Source organism: Molossus molossus, unplaced genomic scaffold (assembly GCF_014108415.1).
Source record: "Molossus molossus isolate mMolMol1 unplaced genomic scaffold, mMolMol1.p scaffold_m16_p_11, whole genome shotgun sequence".
NCBI lineage: Eukaryota > Metazoa > Chordata > Mammalia > Chiroptera > Molossidae > Molossus > Molossus molossus.
Window position 1 is genome coordinate 32244855 of NW_023425346.1, and position 15042 is coordinate 32259896.

General features: G+C 44.6%; 1 protein-coding gene across 1 annotated transcript in view; it reads left to right on the plus strand.

Annotated features, from left to right (window-relative positions):
- KIF5C (kinesin family member 5C) overlaps positions 1-15042 on the plus strand; it is a 151252-nt gene that overhangs the window by 68510 nt on the left and 67700 nt on the right. The window contains exons 5-10 of the mRNA XM_036254866.1: positions 2057-2105; positions 2376-2431; positions 3136-3223; positions 7267-7391; positions 10539-10643; positions 11007-11155. Of these exons, the coding sequence (XP_036110759.1) occupies positions 2057-2105; positions 2376-2431; positions 3136-3223; positions 7267-7391; positions 10539-10643; positions 11007-11155 (572 nt within the window). The remainder of the gene's footprint in view (positions 1-2056; positions 2106-2375; positions 2432-3135; positions 3224-7266; positions 7392-10538; positions 10644-11006; positions 11156-15042) is intronic.

Consider the following 15042-nt stretch of genomic DNA (forward strand, 5'->3'; position numbering starts at 1 on the left):
TTTAAACATTTCTGAGTATGCTTTTTCTTAAAGCCAAGCAATGCCAATTTATTTTTCTTTTACCTGGTCTCACAAAGTATTTGAAGTGACAGAAATAGCCCCAAACAGCCAGTATCTGCTATGGTAAAAAGAAATGGATACATCAGAATTCTCTTTCTCCTTACATTAAATGTGGATAGAATTCTAAGTGCCAGATTTGCTAGTATCTAGTATAGTGCTTTTTAGATATTAATTTTCTCTAAAATCTATGGAAGTAAGGGCACATGTTTAAGATATCAAAAATATAAACTGGCCCTGGCCGGTTTGGTTCAGCGGTTAGAGCGTCGGCCTGCGGTCCGGAGAGACCCGGGTTCGGTTCCCGCTAAGGGCACGTACTTTGGTTGCAGTTTGTCCCCGGCCCTGGTTGGTCGTGTGGGTGGCAGCCACTCGATGTGTCCCTTCACGTCGATGTTTCTCTCTCTCTCTCTCCCTTCCTCTCTCTCCCTCCCACTCTATCTGTACAAAAAATGGAAAAATATCCTCGGGTGAGGATAAAAAAAAAAAAAAAAAAAAAAAATACAAACTGGACAGTTCTGGAATACATAGAATGGGTTGGAACCAGGGTTCAGTTAGCTGCGGGAAGGGCTGGCTTGGGCAGAGACATCTAAGATTAGAGGCCGAATGGCCCCGTGGGATCCAGGAACAGGAGCAGTGGGTCTTTCCCAGGTCAGGTAGGTGTATCCACGGCAGACAAGGCTCAGTGACAGGGGAGTTTGCCAGACATTTGAGCCGGCAGAGGTTGTTAGGGAGACAGACAACCTGGAGAGGATGCCCAGAACAGATTTCAGGGTTCGAAGCCAGGACCCCAGATCTCAGAAGCATGAGGCATTCAGGAGGTTCCAGGCTGAGATGCAGACAGATGGTGATGAACCAGGGCCGAACTGGGTTAGACCACTGCCAGGTTACAGAGTCTGCTTGCCGCCCTGACTGGAGGCGAGACTGGTCCAGAGCTGGGCTGTGGGGTCGAAGTTTCACCTGTAGAGACCATCCCTACTTTACAACTATTTTTTCAATTTTATTTTTTTAAATAACTTTTTGTCCATTTTGTTTAGATTTCCAAAACCGCCCATGAGCATAGGAGAGAACATTTGATCTGGGAGGCAGAAGGCAAATGTAGGCAGAATGGAAAATCCTAGAGGGACTTTTGGACGTCATCAAGTCTATTAGCTTCATTTAATAGACGGGACAATTGAGGCCTAGGATCCTGGTTACATGTGAACTAAATTGTCAAGATTGCATCTTGTTCAGGTTGTTCTCAGATGTTAGCCGACGTATGAATCACCTGAGGAGTCTAGAAGCCGATACATACCTAGGCCGTATTCTTGGAAACTTGGGTCCAGGAGGGCAGCAGTCGGGTTCAGGGCTCTGCAGTTTAAACAAATGCCCTGGGGGAAGCTCATGTAGGTGGTGCCGGAGCTGAGGTTTGAGAACAATTGGAAGGCTTCTTTCCCTCTTACAGTCTTTTATTAAGTCACATTTTGTTCAAATCCTTCCTAGATTCTTCATGCTTTTTCTCCCAGTTACTTTTCGGAGTTCTTGTAGTTCTAAGCAAGCTGTCTTTGCCCCTCCTCACTTCCTTGAATGTTTGGGCCATGCTCCCACCCTGGTCCGATGAGGCTGTCAGTATCACGCATAAGGGAAGGCCTACTGATTTTTGACAATGACCTGCAGAGAACGTTTTCTATTCCACCTGTTGTCATGCCAGAAGTTTGCTTGGTGCTCATCTAAGGTAAAAGCTAGAGTCCTCTGTAAGTGGCTGTCTAGCACATGATGTAAATAACACCTGAGTCGAACCATAGGGAGCTGTGATGAGCGGGATGGAGAGTGGCCCACGCCAAGCTGGGACCCAGAGCAAGTCGATGAAGCAGGAAGCAGGGGATATGGGGGGGTGGGCTGGCGCTCCGGATGCTGGAGCTCTGTATCTTCACTCCGCACCCCTTCTCACTCAGGCTAATGCATGGAAGCCTTTTGTAATGTAGTGTGCATTTCTGTCTCAGACTTAGTTTGCTTTTAACAGGTTTCCTATTTTGAAATCTACTTGGACAAAATCAGGGATTTACTCGATGGTAAGTAACCTGAATGCTGTCCTTTATTTGTTCTGTAACTAAAGCCCAGGGAGGTGGGACTGATGTAGAGCATTTCTGCGTAAGGGATTAATGAAAGTGTGCAGAGATGTTCTCTTGCCTTCAGGCTATCTGCTTATTTGCAACAAGGCTTACACTTCTTGTAAATTGCAAAGAGATTAGATTTGTCTATCTTTTATAACAGTTTCTATTTTTCCTCTAATACAGGGTCTTTAACTTTTCTTCTTTGCATGTCATCTTTATTATCTATAGTGTCCAAGACAAACTTGGCTGTTCATGAAGATAAAAACAGAGTCCCGTATGTAAAGGTATGAGAAAAACTTGATTGATGATGCAATTAATTTCTCTCCAGTCAGTGTCATAATAATTAGGACATAAGATGCCCAGAATATTATGCATATAAAACACATACAGATATTTAATCATGTTCCTTATATTTAAAATTCACCTGGTTAAAAAAAATAGACATCTAATTTCTTTAATCATATCTCTCTGTGTGAATTTATCACAGATGTCTAATCCCATGCTGAGAACTGTAGAAGTGAACGGACATGTGTTATTCACATTTGAAGGGGCTTTGGTATTGAGTATAATCATTTATACTTTGTTTTTAGGGGAAGCCTATGTCTAGCATTTTAAAGTGTCTAAAGTTGGTGGCTAGGTGGTAATAAACAAAGATGGGAGACAAAGCAAAACTTCATCTATTTCTTTTTCTGTCTTTGTTTTTCTTCTTTATTGCTTTCTCTGCTGCTGCTGAGTTTGAAATGTACTAAAAAATCTAGGGAAATTGAGCATTTCTTTTCTGATTTATTTTCGGGTTTCCTAGGGGTTGCTCGCCTTCTTTTTAATGTAGAATTCAAGCCTTCGGCAAGGGCGGAAAGTTGTTGGATCAACATTGCAGCCTTTCTCTTGATCTGCACATCCAGAGGAGAAACGGGAATATATTTAGCTGTTTCAAAGTATTGTTGCTGTTCAATTTTTTAATGGCAAACCCGAACTGGCTCTCCCGCAGGGGTGCACCGAGCGGTTTGTGTCCAGCCCTGAGGAAGTCATGGATGTGATAGATGAAGGCAAAGCAAACCGACACGTGGCTGTAACAAGTAAGCATGGGGTGGTGTTTCCTCCCTCTAACTTTGGATACAAATGTCTGCCTGCCCACCAGGGGGGCTGGGTAATGAGGTCCACATGAAATAATTCAGGGGAAGGCTGCTGAAAGCAGTGAGTCAGACACACTCGGGATGTGCAGTGTTCCTAGGCAGGTCGTGGGGAACAGCGCCTCCTGCTGTCCAGGGGAGTCTCGGAACTGCTGGGTGGGACTCGCTGGAGCCAGAATCCCGGGGAAAACATCCAACCAACAAACCAACCTACTAACCAAAGCGGGGAACAAGCAAGCTTCTGAGTTTACTTATTTTAACCATGTTATTGTTCAGTTATTTTTTAAAAAAATCTAAACTGACAAATTCTACAATCATACACATGGAAAGAAACCATATTAGAGTTCTGTCCTCCGTATAAAGGGAAAACGAAGGAGGAAGTCAGAAAGTGGAGTTGGGAGCATTATTGAAAACTTTCTGATGCTGCGTTACTAACACATTCAGGCCACCTTGGTTACTTTTCGGTTCCTTCCACGCGTGTGCACACATCTCAGGGAAGCAGGTCATATGGTGTTTGAATGGCAGAGGTTCCGTGAAAAATGGGGGCTGTCTGTCTTACCCAGAAGGATATGGATACATGAGAGTGACACAGAGGAGCTGAAAAAGCGAATGCTTTCAAGCCTGGAAGAGAGAAATAACTCTGGGTTGGGGGGAGGGACATGTGGACAATGCAGAGTTCCTTAACATGTTCAGGGTGCTGACATTAGGAAAAGTCAGCTTGCTTTGTTTTATCTGAATGGGTAGACCACCCAGGATGGTTGAAGCTGCAGGGAGGCAATTTTGGACCTACCACAAAACTCCCTAACCCTGCCCTGGTTAGAGCCTGCCGCCTGGAGAACAGAGAGTTCCCCGTATGTTGTAGAAGAGAGTCTAGTATTGGTTGGCTGACTGATCTAGCTTCTTTAGGTCTCTCCCAGCCAAGGTTCTGTGATTCTCAACCTATTCTCAACCACAACAAATGGATCAGATGAAATTCACAGATGGGGCAAGTCTCATAGGTGAGCCTAGAGTTGTGTACAGTGTAGGTTAAACTCTCCTCCTTTCTCTCCTGCTTAAACACTCACACAAACACATGCCTGAAAGAACGTGAGACTCATTCTTGTAGTAATAGAATCTCTCCTTTATAAAGAAATTATTCACTTGGTTTTTTAAGCTGTTGGTCATGAATTATTCATGGTATAACTGACCAGCCATCTTGGCCACTTGGTTCAGAACTTTTGGTCCAGAATGTTACTGTTTTTCTTATCATTCTGGTAAGGTGGTTTTAAAAATTATTGTGGTAAAATACACATAACATAAATTTTACTATTTTAACCATTTTAAATGTATAATTTAGTGGCATTAAGCACATCCACAATGTTGTGCAACCATCACCACTGTTTACAGAATTTTGAAACTCATACACCTATTGAATAATAACTCCCCGTACTCTCTCCTCCTAAACCCTGTTGGTCAACATTCTACTTGCTGTCTCAATAAATTTGACAACTCTATGTACCTCTTATATAAGTGGAATGATACAGATTCCTTGTGACGTGCTTGTTTCACTTAGCAAAATGTCTTCAAGATTCATCCATCTTATAGTATGTGTTAGAATTTCTTTTTAAGGTTGAATAATATTCCATTGCATGCATATACCACATTTTGTTTATCCATTCATCCATGGCTGGACACTTGTGTTTCTTCCATCTTTTGGCTCTCGTGAATGGTGCTGCTATGAACATGCATATGCGAATTATGTCCAGGTTTCTGCTTTCAGTTCTTTGGGGTATATACCCGGAAGTGGAATTGCTGAATCATATGGAAATTCTACTTTGAATTTTTAAAGAAACTGCCGTATTGTTTCTATAGCAGCTGTACCATTTGCATTTACACCAACAGAGCACAAAAGTTAATATCTCAACATCCTTGCTAACACTTATTTTTGTTTTGATTTGTAATTCCCTGTGATTAGTGATGTTGAGCATCTTTTCATGTTATTGGCCATTTGTACATGTTTGGAGAAATGTCTATTCAAGTCCTCTGTCTATTTCTTAATTGCATTGTTCGTTTTGTTGTTATGTGTGTGTGTGTGTATATAGATATCTGATAAGGGATATATATATATATATAGTGGATATCAATCCATTATCAGATATATGATTTGCAAATATTTTCTCTCATTCTGTGGGTTGCCTTTCTACTCTGTTGATAGTGTTCTTTGATGCATAAAAGTTTTTAATTTTGATGAAATCTAATTTATTTTTTCTTTTCTTGCTTATGTTTTTGTTGTCATATCCAAGAAATCATTGCCTATTAAATGTCATAAAGCTTTCCCTCTATGTTTTTTCCTAAGGTTTTATAGTTTTAGCTTTTATGGTTGGGTCTTTGATCCTTTTTGACTTAATTTTTGTGTGACCTAAGGTAAGAGTCCAACTTTATTTCTTTTTTTGCATGTGTATGTCCAATTTTCTCAGCACCATTTGGTAAAAAGAGTGTCCTTTTCCCATAGAATAGTCTTGACACTCTTGTTGAAAAATATTTGACTGTATTACTTGAGGGTTTATTTCTGGGCTGTTATATTCGATTGGTTTATATATCTTGTCTTTATACCAACACCACACTGTTTTGATTACTGTAGTTTTGTAGTAAGTTTTGAAATTAGTAGGTGTGAGACCTCCAACTTTGTTTCTTCTCAAGATTGTTTTGGCTGTTTGGGGTACCTTGAGATTCCATATGAATTAGGATGGATTTCTATTTCTATAAAAAGCATCACTGAGATTTTGATAGAAATTACATTGTAGCCCTGGCCAGTTTGGCTCAGCGGTTAGAGCGTCGGCCTGCGGTCCGGAGAGACCCGGGTTCGGTTCCCGCTAAGGGCACGTACTTCGGTTGCAGTTTGTCCCCGGCCCTGGTTGGTCGTGCGGGTGGCAGCCACTCGATGTGTCCCTTCACGTCGATGTTTCTCTCTCTCTCTCCCTTCCTCTCTCTCCCTCCCACTCTATCTGTAAAAAACTGGAAAAATATCCTCGGGTGAGGATAAAAAAAAAAAAGGAAATTACATTGTATCTGTAGATCACTGTTGATAGTATTGACAGCTTAATAGTAAGTCATCTAATCCATGATCATGAATGTTTTTTCATTTATTCATGTGTCTTTAATTTCTTTTAGCAACATTTTGTAGTTTTCAGTATACAAGCTTCCTTGGTTAGTTTATTCCTAAGTACCTTTTTAAATTGCTGTTTTAAACAGAAATGTTTAAAACAATTTTTTTGGAATGTTCATTGTTAGTATGTAGAAATGCAACTTTTATGTCTTGCCTTTGTATCCTGCTACTTTGCTGAATTTGTGTGTGTGTGATCTTCAGGGTTTTTTTTTGTTTTTGTTTTTTCATATAATATGGTAAGATGGTTTTAAGAAATGATTGTTAGTGGGGGTTGAATAAGACAGTCACTGGGGTCTTTACCTGCCTGGTGAATAAAGAACAGGGTCCAAAAAGATTTTAATTTCCGTACTCAGTCCTAATGAAGCATATTTAATCTTTGAGACCTTCTATGCACCTAGCATGGGTTATAGAAGAGGTGTATGTCTTAATCCATAGTACTTCCTGAAGAAAGTTTATGATATTACTGATAAGGCAGCAGTACACACAGGGAGTACGTCAGACACCAGTCATGATGCTAAAGGCTAAGGGACTTAAGGTGAGGCAGGGAAGGAAGTGTGAGGTCTTGCAGGACAGAGGCAGCTAGTGTGGGTGCGGGAGGATGGCTCTTCTTTAGGCAGAAGTAGAGAGTCTGTTATCTTAAACCATCGGCTAAGATTTTAGATGAATTTCTTTGCCATTTAAAGATATTTAAAATCTTTCATTTCTAGAATGAGTAGTGTTTTTAAGAAGAAATGGTAGTCTCGGATCATTTTAAAAATTGGCATGATGTGTTGTTTTTTAGATGAGAGGCTTGCTACCTAAATGTATGTGTTCTTTGTAGAACAGTAACTGTTTTCCTTTTCAGACATGAATGAACACAGCTCTAGAAGTCACAGTATCTTCCTGATTAATATTAAACAAGAGAATGTAGAGACTGAAAAAAAACTCAGTGGGAAGCTTTATCTAGTGGATTTGGCTGGGAGCGAAAAGGTAATTGGTTCTTTATTTGTATTCGCTATAATGTCCCCCTGTTATTTGCTTCGCTGTGCAATGTTATAATTTTTATGCCTTTCTATTTCCTGGTTTTAAAGAGCTTTTAAAGTTTCTGATGTTGTGCCAAGATGTTATTAAATTTAACCTTTGCTTCCCTGCTCTGCCTTTTCTGGTCCTAACATCCTCTATTGACATCCCAGGGGGCACTTTGACTGCCCGCTCTGATTCCTGCCTAATGATGACATCAGGCAAGTGTTGGTGTGAACCTAGCCTGGCAAAGGCAGCCTCCCAGACGCGGGAGGGAGATGCACTCCTGACCACTGGGAGGGGCCCGAGTTCCAGACCCACATAGACCAGGAAAGGGCATTGCACTGGAACGTGGCAGTCCTGCCTCTGCAGGTGTGTTTGCTGATGGAAGGTCTGGAACCCGGGGCTGCCCCGCCTTGCCGGCCTCTCTCTGCGGTAGCATGGAGACTGTGTCTTAGTGGGCAGCCTCCCTTCTTCCTTCAGGCTACGAGGCCTGTAGCCAGTGCTTTCGCCACGAGCCCAGCCCTTCTCTGGCTTCGTCAGGCATCTGTATCCTGCCCCATGCTCCCCCAGGCACCGGCTGAGGCAGTACCCCAGACCAAACAGGCTTCCCAGAACCTTCCACCTGCCCCTCCAGCCTCACTTCCATGGCACCACCAGACGCGCCTGCTGCCACACCCTGGCTTGGGGACTCTGCTGTCCTTGGGCGACATCACAGAGCAAGTCCTTGTGCGCAATACCGTGTGGCCTGTCCATCCTCACTGACATCTTGCTGACTGTCCCCACCAGGGCTAGTCCTGAAGCTCAGTCAGTCTCCTGAACTGTCATTGATCCCAGCAGCCCACGACTGAGTTGCTGGACACCACATCACGGCCACTGCTATCCCTGTAAGTAATGGCTACTTGGGTTGTTCTCCTGTACCCAGTTGTAAAGCCGTGAGCGGAAAGTCATCAGGATATTCCTTGTTGGAAATCTAAAATTTTACTGGCACGGTCAGTAACTTTAAACAGACACCCAGCAGAACAGGAGTGTGAGCAACACCACTTAGTTCTAGACCAACCCCTGGCAACCAGGACCCACTGTGCTGCCACCGGCTGGACACACCGACTGGACGGGCCAGATGGGGAGCCCGGCCCCTCGCCCTTCCCACGCTTGCCCTCTTTCCCTGCAGAGCACGGGCTGAGTGCGGAGGGCCGAACGTGCGGATGCCGGCAGTTCAGCGGGGTAGCCCGTCCTCTGCACAGGGTCGGTGGTGTTTGCTTATGATATTTATGAGGCATTTTAACACTGTGGTCCCACACCGTTTCTCTTGCTCGCGTCTGTTTTTCTTTGCCCCAGATGCGTCTCCATGAATGTGTCAGTATGATTGAGTAGAACACAACTCTGGGCTTTCGTCCCCGATTCCTGTAAACGGTGTTTTTCCCTTAGGCTGGCAGCTTGACGGCTCTGGAACTTAAATTTTCCTTGTCTGCACAAGGAAGGGGATCGTACCTGTCTTGCATATTTCATGGAGTTAAGACACTCCAATATGAAAACATCTTAACGCCATGTGAATAGACTTATTATTTGTGGCCCATCAGCTGTATTAGTTTCTATCCGTAATCATGGGTTAGGCACAGACACAATTCCCAGAGAAATGAGAATCTATCCGATTTGGAAAAAAAGTCTTCCCTGGACATGCATTCATCTCTGTTGTTAGGAGTTTCTCCTTTATACATAATTGAAGTCCGTCTTTGTGCAGTTGAACGTTATTTCCCCACTTTTCTTTCTTCAGACAGCAGCTGCTGCCTCTGCGTGGCTCGCCCAGTCAGCAGGCTATGAATCATGTTGGTTCCCCTTTCCTCCAGCATCTGTAAACTCTCTCCCGACAGCAAGTGCTATAAATACGACATTACCCGTAATAGCGCAGCGGAGGGGGAACCGCGCGCTCCCTCTGGCTGCAGAGGGACAGACAGAGTCTCCATGGACTATGCATTTTCTTGACTTTTCATACCTAACCTGAAAATAAATGCCCAAGACACAGCAGCCATTTTTCTAAAGAGCTCTAGTTGAGTGTTTTGAAAATGCTGATTATTTCTGAGGCCCCTGGAATCCAGGATAAAGACTGCCTGGGGCTCATCCTCCCTGTCTCCTCTTCCTGGCCTGTGTGGTCTAAGCCTTGTGTGACCCTGAAGAGTAAACTTCATCCTAGTGGAAATAATATAAGCTGCACCTTTTTGGACTCTGTTGGCTTTTTTTTTTTTTTTTAACTTTTTTGTTGTTAATCCTAATTCAAGGATATTTTTTCCATTCATTTTTAGAGAGTTGAAGGGAGGGAGAGAGAGAGAGACATTGATGTGAGAGAGACACATCGGTTAGTTGCCTCCTACACGTGCCCTGACTGGGACTCGAACCCCAGACCCTTTGGTGCAAAGGCCGATGCTCCCATCACTGAGCCACATTGACCAGGGCCTGCTGGCCTGTTTTAATTTTTTTCTGTAAATGTGATTTTTCAGAAGGTGATTTTAAACTCTTTTTTAGTTCTTCATCTAAGTTATTAATTTGAATTAAAGCTAAGTGTTAATGACTAAGAAATAAAAGTTTTTTTTGTGTTTTTTTTTTCCCTTTTGGGTAATTGTGCCTTTTCCCCTTGCTGTGTGTCAGCGAGGAAGGAGCAGAGTCTGGGCCGCCATGCGCAGCGCCCCCTCCTTTGCCTGAAGTCGGAGCCCGTGGTTTCCCAGCGTGTCCATCCACTGCGCCCAGATGCGCTTTCTCCTCAAGCCCCCCTGCGCCGCCTCTGGACTGGAGACGCGGCTGGGTCTCCCCGGCTGGCCTTTTCACGCTGACAGCATTTTAGAGCTGCTTTTCCTGGAGGGGTGTTCCCGGGGAAGCGTCTGCTGCTCCCCCACCGGGGCCTTCCAGCCATTCCCTGGACCTAATGGAGAGGAAAATGACAACAAGGAAGAGCAAATCCCCAGCCTCGGGCACGAGGGAAGGTTTTGTCCACGTGATCCTCACTTACTCTTATTTTCCCTTGCTTTCCAGGCGGACTCGGCCTCACCCGCGCTGCCCTCCGTGCGCTGGGATTTTCTGCTGTGCTTTGCTGTCCTGGGCCGCTCACTGCTCTCTCTCTCGTAGGTCAGCAAAACTGGGGCCGAGGGAGCTGTTCTCGACGAAGCTAAAAATATCAATAAGTCTTTGTCTGCTCTTGGAAACGTGATCTCTGCCTTGGCAGAAGGGACAGTAAGTGATCCTGTTCCCATCTATTAAATTATATTATGAGAAGTTGCCTTTTTGGTCCATGTGCTCTTTGCCACACACTCCGGAGATTTGCTTGTGTTTGTTTGGAAAGGGACGGAGGGAATCTTGATTGTGGGCACCTTGCCTGCTGGGAGATCTAATCCATCAAAATGTGTGAATGGTGATGCTTATGTCCTGTGACCCAGGTCCCAGAATGGGCATGCGAAACTTGGGCAAGGTCCAAGGACCAGGCATGCTTATTTCTCCTGTGTCCTAAGCCCTGTGTCTTTATCACTGACTTGCTTACCTCTGTGATTTTTCTTTGAATGGGCTGTAAGAGCCAGTACTGTTTCTCTTCCTACATAGAAAACACACGTGCCGTATCGGGACAGCAAGATGACTCGGATTCTTCAGGACTCTCTGGGTGGGAACTGCAGAACTACTATTGTTATTTGCTGTTCTCCTTCTGTCTTCAATGAAGCTGAGACCAAATCAACGCTGATGTTTGGACAAAGGTGGGTGTGGTCTCACCCTTGCCCATGCTCTGAGCTGGGTGGGAGGCGTTAGGACTGGCAAAGGGCTAGTGTCAGAGGGGAAATAGAGTGAGGGGGGCCAGTAGCTTGTTACTAAATTACATCTGACAGGTGACCTTAAACTCGAGGCATCCTTCTTTGAAGCCAAAGGAATAATTATGTTTTAAAATAACGGGTAGTAATATGCCAATCAAAGGTATGACGTCTGAAAAAACCTACTCAAACTTACTGTAGATGTGATTATTAGTAATTCAGTGGGGTGTTACTTTTGTTCTTCATGGAATTAGGTCTGACTGTCAGGCCCTGGCTGGTAGCTCAGTTGGGTAGAACATCATCCCGATATGCCAGGGTTGCGGGTTACATTCCCAGTCAACCAGAAACAGTTGAATGTCGAGTAGTTGCATAAATACTAACATGGGGGAAAGGAACCTTCATGCCCACCCTGGGAGGCACAGAACACATGTTGAGGAAGCAGGGGGAGAGCAGCCACCATCTCACCTTCAAAATGTCCAAGTGCGATTTCCTAGACGTCTGGGCGATGTCACTAGGAGGGCAGCAGGGACACCTCAGTAACCCTGAAGCTGTTCACCATGTGGGTTAGTTCATACCGTCCTTTCCTGCCTTGCCCTCCCCTCCCCGTTGCCCAAGGCCTCACCTGCAGCCATGTCCCCCAGTTCTGGGTGTTCCGTCCCATCCTCTCAGCATGGCACTGTCACATACTAGTTCCCAGAGTGCTTGGGTGCTGTGGATTTGCGTGACCTGAGCATCTTTCGTGCTCAGTGGGCTGAGCCCAGACCTCTGGTTGGGAGACATGGATTCCACTGCTGTCATTTCCTGTAATTCTGAGCACTTGTGTGATCTTTAAACTAGTGTCCAGTTCCCTGTGGTGCTCCCTCTGTCTTCCTCCCGGGAGTGTGCTGTTTGGCTATACTCAAGAAATAGTTTAAGATGCCTGGAGAAAGGACAGATGGGGGTGGACATGCTGGATGGGAAATTGTTGTGGCTTGTTTAAACGGCATTAAACCCCAGTCATTTCCTGAGCCCTCAGTAGAACATAGAATTACACAGTCATGGCACCGGCGGGATGTCTCAATAAATAATAATTACTCTGAAATGTTGTAGAGGTAACATATCTTTTAAACTGGATTCGGGTCCTTTACTTCCTCTCAAATCACTTCCTTGATTAGCCAAATGCTTGGCTCAGTGGATTGCAGAAGGATAACACCTTCTTTTCTCCAGGGTCACAGGATACTTATAAACCAGGTTCTGCTTGCGGGAAACGTGGAACACTATGCTGATCATCCTGCCCGCCGTGCTCCCTGGTTTCTTAAACTTAAGCTTTCACAGTGTTCTCCGAAGACATGTTTGAGCAAACCAGCACCGAATGCATTTATAAAGGAAATAGCTCTTAAAAAATTTTACCTGCAAAGCAAAAATCATCTGAACCTTTGCAAACCAGAGTCATCCTGGGGCACTGGAGTGTCTCTGTCAAGGTTGCTGTTGTTAGTGGGCATTTACAGCTGTCTGTAGGAAGAGACAGTACAAGTCCAAATGGTTATTTTCTTTCTTCTGATCTTAGTGAGATAGTCATTACCATGGTCATTGTCACTAACACTTATTTTTAGGGTCTGTCATGTGCCAGGCACGTCCTCCTCCTCCTAGAAATACTGTTAGGTAGGATGGAATTGAATCTTAGGCTCAGAGCCATTAGGTACAGTCCCTGAGACCACGCAGCTGGTAAATGACTAAACATGTAGGATGTCAGAGGGTGGAGACTATTATCTGACCCACAGCCTCTCACACCCAAGGTGCTGATGAGGAACCTTGCCGAGCATGACCTCTGGGGTCAGTAACTCCAGTCTGGAAGCTAATCTGCTGCTGACCACTCTCACTTCTCAGTCGGCCTCAGTCCCCTCGCCTGCAGGAAGAAACAGAGGAACACCTACTCTGAGCGTTGTTGGGAGGACTCAGTGCGTTGCTTCAGTTTTCACGTAGCACAAGGGCTGGCATGTAGGAGGCCCCCAGCGATTGCAGTTCCCCTTTTCCTCCACCTTCCCCGTCTTTAGCAGCTGATGCTCGAGGCTGGGAGGGCCCCAGGAACATACGGGATAGGGACCAAAATATGGTGGACGGGGCTGAAGAATAGAACTAGGACTCAGTTTCTGGAACGAATAAGTAAATAATGATGATAATTTGGGATTCTAGGAAATAAAAAGTATGCCAATTATATTTTCAAATGAAATAGGTTGATCTCTAGTCTTTCATCAGAGTCATTTGGACACTGGGCTCCCTGAGGGCAGGGACAAGGCTGATCGTTGACATCAGTTGTCCCAACAAGTGTCTAGGACAACTAGGACACACTAGGTGGTCGATAAACAAGTGCTCATCAAATGAATGAGCAGGTGAATCGGATCCTGTTGTGTCGGTTCGGTAGAGCGTGAGAGCACTTGCTGAATGCGACACGGGTGTGTGTCCAGAAGTTTGGTTGGGTTTAGCTCTGGTTCGTTTCCCAGCCTATCATTAGAAATGTATGAGGTTTGGTTCCCTGCCCTCTAGCTCCAAGTTGGTTAATGGCTTCTTCAAGGACATCTAACTTCTCTATGGGGCCACTACCTGCTTTATTGTTAAATATACGCATTGAACCCAATTACACAGCAGACACAAGTCTGAACATTGGATTAGACATGGCATCTGATAGCTAATGAGATTAAGCACTTTGAACTCAGAAAAGACTGCCAGGCACATCTCAAATTCAGTGTAACGAGTGTTCATTATATTCTTGTTGCACGAATGGCCAAACCTTACGGCGGCATGAGTTGCCTTAGTTATTCATATGTGGTCTTTCAAGGACAAGAAGAAAGTCCTTGTTTGTTGCTAGGCTATACTGTATTGATGCTCTGAATAAAACAATAGCTTATCCTTTGAAGCAGTAGCAACATGGTAGAGTCGACAGGCCCGAGGGCAGCCTACCACATCAGCACTCTCCAAGATTCTAGATTAGGCCCTGAAATTTAAAGGAGAGAATTCCGTGTGTCTGCTTCTTGGTCCAGGGAGGAATTCTGGCTCTCCTGTCTGGTCAGGCCTGTCCTCTTCAGTCCCCGGAGCGCCCAGCATCGTGCTGGTTAAGAAGTAGAAGCCGTTCTCTGTGTTCTCAAGAGCCTCGATTTAGGCGAGGAGGCAGCACGTGCATTTCCAGACGGCGGAGAGCTGGACTTTGGGGAAGCTGAGTGCTTTCTGCTCCGAGGGACGGGGTCCTCAAATTAGAGCACTTCCATTGATCTTTTTCCTTCTGGCTCCCAGCATTTTATTTTTTAGTCCTTAATTACTCTTCCAAAGTACTTTTATAGCACTATTTGAAAAAGATATTTATGAGTTTTAGAAGTACGAGCTGAAAGCACCCAATTATCTTGGAAGCCTATTAAATGTACCTTAATTTGGGGTGGTAATGAGGAAAGGGAACTCCGAAGGGGGCAGATCAATCAGTTTGGAGAATTAGCACATGTTTGGCACCAAGAGTTTTGATTGATCCAGCATGAATAATTTAAAGGCTTTATTTCTATGTGAAAGGGGGAGAAGAATTGATAATTTAGGGAAAGTAATTCTTTTTTCTTTTCCTGATGTACACTTTTTTTTCCCAACTGCATGCTCAGTTTAGTGGCAGCTGGATCAGGAGAGCCAAAGGCCTGAGTGGAGTGCATGCAAAATTCATGTCACAGAGCATAACAAGGTCCCTGCAGGGCTGGAGTGAGCACTTCGGCAGATAGAGGTGCTTACATACACTTTTGATGTTCAATGAAGGAAGACTCAAATCACCCACTGTTGGGGGCCCTGTTGCTGAAATATCATTCGGGTGAATTTCTGCTCTTTTT